Source organism: Mus pahari, chromosome 22 (assembly GCF_900095145.1).
Source record: "Mus pahari chromosome 22, PAHARI_EIJ_v1.1, whole genome shotgun sequence".
NCBI classification, from domain to species: Eukaryota; Metazoa; Chordata; class Mammalia; order Rodentia; family Muridae; genus Mus; species Mus pahari.
The window spans coordinates 23,574,191-23,583,895 of record NC_034611.1 but is presented as its reverse complement, the minus strand read 5'-3'; the positions used below and the strand labels follow the sequence as shown (position 1 = coordinate 23,583,895).

General features: G+C 41.3%; 1 protein-coding gene across 1 annotated transcript in view; it reads left to right on the top strand.

The window, feature by feature from the left end:
- Lrrc69 (leucine rich repeat containing 69) overlaps positions 1-9,705 on the top strand; it is a 104,516-nt gene that overhangs the window by 17,617 nt on the left and 77,194 nt on the right. The window contains exons 2-4 of the mRNA XM_029533433.1: positions 1,475-1,601; positions 3,151-3,223; positions 7,145-7,340. Of these exons, the coding sequence (XP_029389293.1) occupies positions 1,475-1,601; positions 3,151-3,223; positions 7,145-7,340 (396 nt within the window). The remainder of the gene's footprint in view (positions 1-1,474; positions 1,602-3,150; positions 3,224-7,144; positions 7,341-9,705) is intronic.

The following is a 9,705-nucleotide window of genomic DNA, read 5'->3' as shown; positions in this document are numbered from 1 at the left end:
GAGAGAGAGAGAGAGAGAGAGAGAGAGAGAGAGGAGAGAGAATGTGAATCAAGTTGTAAGGAGGGAACAGTTGAGGTTGGGAAGCCGGTAATAAAATACATGTGTATATGGGCAGAACTTCCCAGGGGTGGGAGCTGGGGGCAGGGGGTTTTGCTGACACAGGGGCCTGCAGAGGAGATATGAAGGGAGAGGGAGGGAGTCAGGTTAGTTGGGGGAATCTTACAGCTCTCTGACTGACTAGCTAGCATCCAAGTGCTTCTTCATTTGTACCAATTTTATAGAACAAAGGCAGACTAATGATTATCCAAATGGTACAGATATGTGTTTGATTTCTTATTCCATGTCCAGGGTTACACGTTTAGTTACAATTAGAGAATATAAACAGAACAGATTTTATTCTTATTATCGGCCCTACAACTTCAATGTAAAGAATCCAAAGACTGTCTCCTCCAAAGCCACCACATTTGCTATGTGACAGCCTGCTTTTAGTCTGACAGTGTTTGCAGTTTTAGAGCACTCCACACAAACAAAGAGCATCTGAACCAGTCTTTCTATGACTAGCAACTACAAACACACAACTTCTCTTCATATATATATATATGTTTCATTATCTATGTTGTAAAGTAGCAAAAGTTTATTTTAGTTAATCTATCTTATTGACTGAGTTTTATTCCTCCAGGGGTGTACCCAGAATCAGAGCCCTACCTTTCAACTACGTTTTCACAGAGCTCTAAGCCTACAATAAAAAGAGGCCTTGAAGCTGTAACCCACTCCGCTGTCCAGTTAGTTTGTCAGTTGGCTCTGTTCACCCTGTACCAGTTACACTGCTTGAGTTTGCTCAGGGTCAGACCCCCCAAGAAGATCCCTGGAGTGATCTAGCTGTGTGCTTACCTGCCTTTACCCAGTTCCAGGGCACAAGGAAGACTTCCAAATACTGGCCAGATAAACGTCAATTAAGGATTTTCCTTAAAAGACTCAGACATCATTTTTCTCAGCAAAAGACATAGAATGAGTCACAATGCAGAAAGTCCCCAAGAGTGCAGCACACAGAGACCAAAAACCCAAAAGTGAGAGACAGAAGGACGGCTGTTGTAGCATCGGGCTTGGCCTTGCTGAAATGATGCCATGTAGCCGTGCTGGCTTCACAGTGCCCACCATTTCCAGTGGATATGGCTACGCCATGCACGTAACACAGAAGCAGAAGGGAGACTGTTCTGGAGGTGGAGACAGCAAGAGAGGGAGAGAGAAGAAATGGGAGGACTGTGGGAAGGAGGAAGAATGAGAACTAATTAATAAGCCATACGTACATAAAAATGCCATAATGAAACACATTACATCATGTGCTAGCTTAAGAAAATGAATAGAAATATCATCTCCGTGTTTTCTTAGGTTATGTAGATGTCAGCAAACTTACTGCTTTTCCCATTTGGAGATAGATAATGTACAAATACCTTATATTTCTCTATGTTCACAGTTGACGTTACTAAATCTGGGAAACAACCATTTACACGAAGTTCCTGAAGAGATAAAATATCTTACCTCCCTGAAGAATCTTCATTTATTTGGAAACAGGATTTGCAGAATAGCCCCTGGAGTCTTTAGTAAGTTAATTATGGACGATAGCATTGCGTTTAACCTCTAGTATCTAGCAGTGTGACAAAATAAAAAGGAATTGTATTGTGCTGAAATTAAGGAATTTCTGAAATATCACTTAAAGCTTTTAAAAAGCTGTTTTATTTTATTTTGGTTTTTCAAGTCATGTCTCTCTGTGTAACAGTCCTGGCAGTTCTAGTACTTGCTTTGTAGACCAGGATGGCCTTGAATTCACAAACATGCACCTGCCTCTGCCTCCTGACTGCTGTGATTAAAGGCATGTGCCACCATGACCAGCATTTTAAAAAATTTTTTTTTGATTTTTTTAAAATTATTTTATTAGATATTTTCTTCATTTACATTTCAAATGCGATCCCGAATGACCCCTATACCTCCCTCACCATGACCAGCATTTTTAATTAAAACAAAACAAAACAAAACAAAACTCTATGTGAGAATTTCCCACATGAGTATAATGTGTTTTGATCAAACATATCCTCCCTACCTCCTTCTTCACCTCTGTGTGTTCTAATCACATCTGCATTGAGCAGAGCAGATTCACCAAGGTAAGAAAACGCTTCCAAAGCTAAGTCAACAATTAGCTTGCTTTTTTCAGAATTATTATTTTTTTTAAATTTATTTATTTATTATATGTAAGTACACTGTAGCTGTCTTCAGACACTAGAGAAGAGGGAGTCAGATCTTGTTACAGATGGTTGTGAGCCACCATGTGGTTGCTGGGATTTGAACTCTGGACCTTCGGAAGAACAGTCGGGTGCTCTTACCCACTGAGCCATCTCACCAGCCCCTTTTTTCAGAATTATGATAGGCTAAAATGGTCTAACTTTTTTTTTTCTGAAAAAAAAATTACATGAGATGAGACAAAACAGACTCACGAGATCTGTAGTTTGGGAATAACTGCTTTTGTTTTGTTGGCCTCTTTAATATTTTGATTTAGGTGCCATAATTTTCAAGTTTGTAGCAGTGGGGAGAAGCAGCCTTTGTCTGTTTCAAATAAAGATCAAGCCCAATCTGGGTCCCCTCCCTAAATTGCTACAGTTTCCAGGAGCTGCTTGCCCAGTGGTAGCCCTGGATGCTGACGTTTAGGAATGTCATGACTTAGTGGAGGAGTCTTGATGGAGAACTTGTCCGTGTCTGTGCAGGGGTTGGGGAGGCGGCTTCACTTGAGTGGAAAGTGGAGCCAAAAGCTTCAAAGGAAGGAGACCAATCCCAGGAAATAAAAGCTGTGTGGCAAGACCGAGGCAGAGAGGCTCAGCGTGGAGAAACTTTGATGAGAAAATATAAACTCTGCTCCTGGCTCTGCTTAGTCCTCAGGTCCAGTGTGTGGCCAGCCTGGCTCTTTTCTTTGTCCTCAGTGTTGTAACTGTGTGACACATTTCCTCTTTTTTGCCTTAATTAGTTTACTAGAGTACCTGTCTCCAACAACCAGCAGAACCTTGGCCAAGGCAAGCATCCACAAGGAATTCAAAAAGTGTATAGAAACACTAAAACTTGTTTCCTACCAGATGGCTAAAGTGACAAATTATTTCCTGACAGATGGCCTACGACGCTTGATCATGCTTAATCTGAATGACAACAAACTTACCAGTCTTCCTCAAGAAATTGGCAGGTAATTCTGATTTGTAGTGAGGCTTGGCTAAATATTACATTTCTCCCTTTGCCCAAACTCCATCCCATGCATCTGATGGTTTTAAGCTTAGCATCAAGTCGTTAGGGTGGTTACAGATAACAGAAATGTAAAGCAAGCTACTGGTATATTTTTCTCTTTCATGCGTGCCATCTATGCTTGTGTGTAGACATGCATGGCATGTGGAGAGACCACAGGGTGACGTTAGATGACTTCCTCAGTCAATTTGCTCTTTATCTATTGAGACAGTCTCTCACTAGACCTGGAGCTCATACTTGGGACTTATCTGAGTTTCAGCAAGTCCCAGGGATCCGTGTATCTCTGACCCCTAGCTCTGGGTTTACAGACAGGTGCCACCATGCCAGACTAGAGGAGGTCACATCCAGGTCCTCCTGTGTGCGGGACACACATTTGACCAACAGAGCCTTCCCTCGATCACTAAGTTTAAGCAGGTGATTCCTCAACTACTTGAGAGAAATGAGGAACAGCAGGGAATGTAAGAGTAAAAGTTGGGGTTTGAAACATAAGGCCCTAAATCTGATGCTATTGATATGCTAGCTCAGGGGTTCTTGGAGCTTGCTCAGCCAGATTGGGGACATTAAATTTTATTTCAGTAGTGTCATAAACCATTTTGAGCTGTATGGGAAAAGGTCATATAAAAGCAAAGGATTTAAAATTACGATGTCATTTTCATTAAATAAAAAACGGCACATTTTATTATCATTAGCCACAACCAAAATATGTTGTTTTCCCTTACCCTGCACATCTGTGCAGACAGGCTATCATTAGAGTGTTTTGCTGGAGCCAGCTGACGGCCTTGTCCTTCTGAGGCAGTACACAGTCTTTGAGCCGTTTTTCTGACAGATGGAGAGAACTCTGCTCAAGTCTCCTTTGGGGACTCTTTATTGCCTATTGAACAGAAACATATGAATTAGAAAGAGAATGTGAAACTGTGAGCAGTCCTCAATACAGGATGGGTAGGAGAGCCTACTCTGTGTCAATTCACTTGTCTGCACTTCCTTTCAAATACGTTTATAGGGAAATATTTTATAGTCCTTTAAGTGGCAGAAAAAACAAACAAACAAACAAACAAACAAACAAAAAAAAACAAAGGAAGCCATCTAATTCCCTGTGGAAGGGAAATACTAAGGACAGTTGAAACGCCAGTCGTTGCTTGCTTGCTTTTCCATGGTTTTGATTTATCAGTTAATTGGTTTATGAACTGATAATGATACAGTGAAGAGATATGGTGAATCAGGTTCAGGATTTATCTTTGTTCAACTAGCCTCGGATCAGTTAACCACCCTAGATCTTGCTCCCTTTGCCTTTTAATGAGAGAATTTTGAATAGCTGAACTTCAGACCACTGGTTGTGACGATATGATATTCCAGTTTGAGAAGCTGTCTGTGTTTGGAGTGGGGTGCATCCTGTTTAAGGAAGCATATAGATGTAAGTGAATATGCAAGAAGATGAAAGGACAGCTTTCCTTAGGAAAGGTAGGGTCACAAGTAGGTCCCCATTTTTTTATAGTTAGCTCTAGGCTGTCCATATTCTGACCAGGCCATAGATACAGGCTAATTGTCCATCTCCTATCCTGGAGAAGGTTCTTTTATTTTCAAAGTTTTAGTTTTATTTTTAAAGTGTGTGTACACTTGAGTATGGTAGTGTGTTTAGAGACCAGAGTTCACCATTGGGGATGTACGTGTGTCTATGAGTGGATGCATGCATGTGAGCTCAGGTTCCTGAGGAAGCCTGTAAACAAAGTGGGATTCTCCAAAGCTGGAGTCACAGGAGACTGTGAACCGCCTGATGTTGGACATCGAGAACCATATTTGGGTCATCTGCAAGAGCAGTATGTGAGCCTTAACCACAGAGCCATCTCTCTAGCTCCACTGGATGGGATTTCTTTATCTTCCCTTAGTGGTTAAGGGTTAAACCTTAATGGTTCCCATCTTTACAGTGAGGGTGAGAATAGTATTTATAAGGTGGTTTTGTCGTTCAAGATTTAGTAAGTTCTTGGGATCTGGATCGGTGGCTAAGTAGTTAAGCTTATTTGTTGTTCTTGCAGAAAAGCCCTGGGTTTCTACTTTAGCACCCATGCCCAGCAACACACAACTACCTGTAACTTCAGTCCAGGTGATTTCCCATCTTTTGGCCTCTGTGGGCACCTGAATGCGTGCAGTACACAAGCATGCAGTCAAGACATGTGTGTGTGTGTGTGTGTGTGTGTGTGTGTGTGTGTGCTCGCACACACACAATAAAAATGAATTCATTTTCAAGAATAGAAACGAAAAAGAAAGCTAAGAGTTCTCAATACGATTTTCATTATCACTATTATAAGTTGCTTTTTATTCCAGCTGTTTTATGTTCTTCACACGCATTCCTTTCTAGAGATGAAAGACTGAGTATTTGGGGTGTGAATTTCGGGAAAGGCATTAGGCCCGTGTAGCATCCTCCTCTTCTTCCAGAAATCAAGCAGCTGTGTCACCAGGAAAGGCTATGAATCAATACACTAATTAAGAGGGGAGTGTGGACTGTGTCGACTCTGTATGGATGCCTGTCTTCTGTCTTCTCAGTTTGTTCAGAACTCAGCAGGGTAGAGAAGAATTTGTTGGTGAAGAGATCTTAAGACTCACAGCTCACGGGCTTGGGGGGTCCGTATAACCACTGTGAGTGGCGGTGCATAGCTGCATAGAGGGCAGTAGAAGCTTCCTGCAGACAGACTCTGTGAAACAGAAGATGGGAGAGAGGAAAGCATCAAAGACTCATCCTTTCTCATTTGCAGCTCCGTGAAGCTATTTTGTGAAGTTATCTATTAACCCTCTACAGAGGAAACATCAAGGAGGAGCTGGGAATGCAGAGCTCCTCGGGCTTCTGTCTGAAAGGCGGCTGGCTCTTTTTTGTGTTCTTGAAAGGAGAAGGGTGGTAGTCTCCCACCTAATTCACCCCTCTTCTCGTGACTCACCCAAACACTTGACAGATATATTTGCAGTAAGCTCTGAGCTCATTATAGAGTTTGGATGAAGAAAAATAGAAGAGAAAAAGAAAGCTACCTCCCTTTGGTAACACAATGTGCTGAACTGAAACAAGGCTTATGGCTAGTTACTGAAGGAAATGCTCCATGCCTTTTGCTATTTCCATTACTTTTCTTATCATAATATTTATCGATTATTTCTGATTATTTCATAATCTTTATTGATTATTTCATGGACCCCAATCGCACTCATTTCCCAGTACTTCCATGTCCCCCTGGACCCTTGTAACCTACCCTCCCCAGACAAAACAAAACAAAACATAAACAAAAACAAAAACAAAATCTCATTGTGAAATCTGCAGTGCATCATCCAGTGTACCCCTTTGTCCAAATAGCTTCTTTCCTTGCAAATGTTCATTGCCAAGAGACATTGGTGGGGTTCCAGGCCTCTGGCTTCTGCTACGCTATAAATACTGGAACCTCACTGGGACTCCTCTAGGATGTCCTGTTGTTGCCTTGTGTCTTGGAGATCCTGTAGCTTTGGAACAGCTGGATGAGCCCTTTTAACTGCTTCAGCAGTTCATAGGAGGGGTAGAGGTTGCTGATGGGCCAAATGAAAGTCCTAGATCTGGGCCTCGGTGGAAGCTGAGCTGGTCAGCCCATCAGTTCGCCTGGCCTGAGCCACCAGAGCCTGCTCATCAGCACTGCCCCGGCTAGCTCACTCAAGTGCTGCAGTTGTGAGGCGTACTATATGTTTTCCTAATTCTGTTTCAGTAAAGCCCTTTTATGCTCAGAAGAGTCTCGGTATTTTTCAGGCCCTTAACTTGTTGAGATTCAGAGGGTCTCCAAGAAAACGTGTGGCGCTTTAATAATAGACTTTCCTTGTCTGATGGTTTTGAGTCACATGCTTTTCTCGTTTCTTGTTTTAGGTTAAGGAGTCTTACCTACTTAAGCCTCAACCGTAACAATCTCACTGTGATTCCCAAAGAGCTTTGTTCCCTTGAGCATCTTTCTGAACTGCATCTTAACTACAATCAGATCATGTACATCCCTGAAGAGATCAAGTTCCTAAAGAACCTTCAGCAGCTCTTTCTGGTCAGGAACAACATTGAAGAGTTGCCAGAGGTAAGGAGAAAAGGGCCATTGCTTGTGCTGTTGGAGAAGAACTCCTTCAACCGATTGGGAGGTAGCCTATATCATTGTTCAATTCAGCCTGCAGTATAAATGGCAAAGAACAAATGACAAAGCACTTCCAAGTTCATTTGTTCTGGTAAACAAGAAGGTTTCTAATACATTACTTTCTAATACATTATGAATTATGTGTATGTCTATACATGTCTATGAATGCATATTTTCTGTCTATATTTTGTGTCAGACTCCCTAGGGATTCTAATTTGATTTCTCTGTTCCTGGGGCTAGAAAAAGAGCCCTTTGAGTACAAGATAGATGTGGGACTTCTGGAGTATAGTCTTAACGTAAAAGGTTCACTGTTTTTGTCATAGTTGAAGTCTAAGAATAAGCATTTTCTTATGTGAATGGATAGGTAGATGGTAAACAGAAACAGCACGAGGCAGCTTTGGGATTTGTACAGAAATCTTCTCTTAGAATGAGTTTGCTTTCATGAAGCAGATCCAGGAGCTGGAGGTGGATATTGCGACACTTACTACTTAGGGAATACATTTGAATCATCTGCTCAAATACAGATGGCTATTCCTTGCCACTGGAGAAGAAAGGCTGCTCAGGCCGTGAGCTGGTCATAATGCTATCAGCATTTCAAAGTCCAACAAAGAACTTCAGAATTCATGGAAGAAGGCACACCGTGAGGAACTGGAGGGAGAGTGTAGCACATGGGCTAGTGTGTCACTTGCTTCCCAAAGCAGTCTACTAAGAGCATTAGTCCAGCACACTCCCTTGGGGCTTTATGTGGTCCAAGAGGCTCCTGTTTGCAATGATTCGTAATCTTAGTGTGACGGGACAGGAAGTGGCAGTATCTCGAGGGTTGGTTCCTCATGAATGAAACTATCACCCTTATTAAAGAGATTTAAATTAAGCATGCTAGTGCAATCCTACAATCCCAACATGCAAGATCCAAAAAAAAAAAAATAAAAAAAAATGCTGAAGCATCCTTAGTTACATGACAAGATTGAGGCTGGTCTCTTGGCATACCTGAGACCCTGTCTTAAACAAGTAACCCAAACCCAAACCGAGCTAAGACAAAGCAAATCACATGAAAACAGAGCAAAGCACCTTTGGAGGCTTCAGAGGAACAAAGAACTTTTTCCATCATGTGATGTATCACAAGAAGTTGGCAGTTTCTAACCCAGAAGAGGGCGCATAATAGCCCTACTTCTATATTTGACTTCTATATTCTGTGAAGGTGTGAATACGTTGCTATGCTTGTTAGATATCTAATTTATAGTTCTCCGTTGCAGAAGACCAACTTATCTCCTCTTTTCACATTTATAATGTATTTACACATTAAAAGGATGGACAAGTCCTACAGCCAAGCTTCTTAACTTTGTTAAATTAGAGTTTCCCAAGTTGAGTCAATGCCTTGGCATTTGCCTTGGTCATAGTGGTCAAATGAAATTTATAAAAAATTTCAATGTAATTGATGCTTTCCATAGTCATAAGGAATGCCAACGGTATTTAGCTTTGTGCCTTTGGTATAGTTGGCTATGTTGGCTTTTCTCTGTCTGGCTTCCATTTTCTTTTGTTCTCATATTATAGCCTTGTAAGTTCCCTCCCCCCTGTGAGTCTCTGAGTTTCGCTTAGTCTTGTCCTATTCCACTACCCAAGTCTTTGAGCCAAGTTAGAATATTCCTTCCTACAGGACATAGTGATTTGCCTAGTGACAGGCTTAAGAATTAAGCTAGGTAAATGGGACAAGGTTGATGGATTGATGGGGATAAAGTAGTCTTTCTGCCTGTTAAACAGGGAGAATGAAGACTCACATCTAGGGACTGGAGAGATAGTTCAGTGGTTCAGAGCACTTGATGCTCTTACAGAGGACCAAGATTCAATTTTTCAGCATATACATAGCTCACAACCACCCATATTTAAGTCACAGGGGATATAATGTCCTCTTCTGGCTTTGTGGCACTGTAACAGAAATTCTTTTATGTTTTAAAATCTTAAAACATAAAAGAATTTCTGAATCCTGATGTCTCCTTTGTCAGTCATCTTTGGTTCTTTTCTGTTGTTTTCACACTCTACCTTCCTAGAGTTCTATCCCAGGCACCATGTCCTCTTCATGGAACAGTTTCTGTCCAACTCTTACTTCTTGACCTGGCTTCCAGACAATGCAATATGTGAGAAAAGATGGAGACTACTAGATATGGCTAAAGAGATATGCTATTCCCTAGGGAGAAACTCTGCCATCAAACTATTAGTAGCATTTTAGAAACATTTCTTTTTTAAAAAAACATAATTTCAATGTCTTTTTCATATGAAACTTGTAAATATTTCCACTTCAATTTTTTTTTTTTTT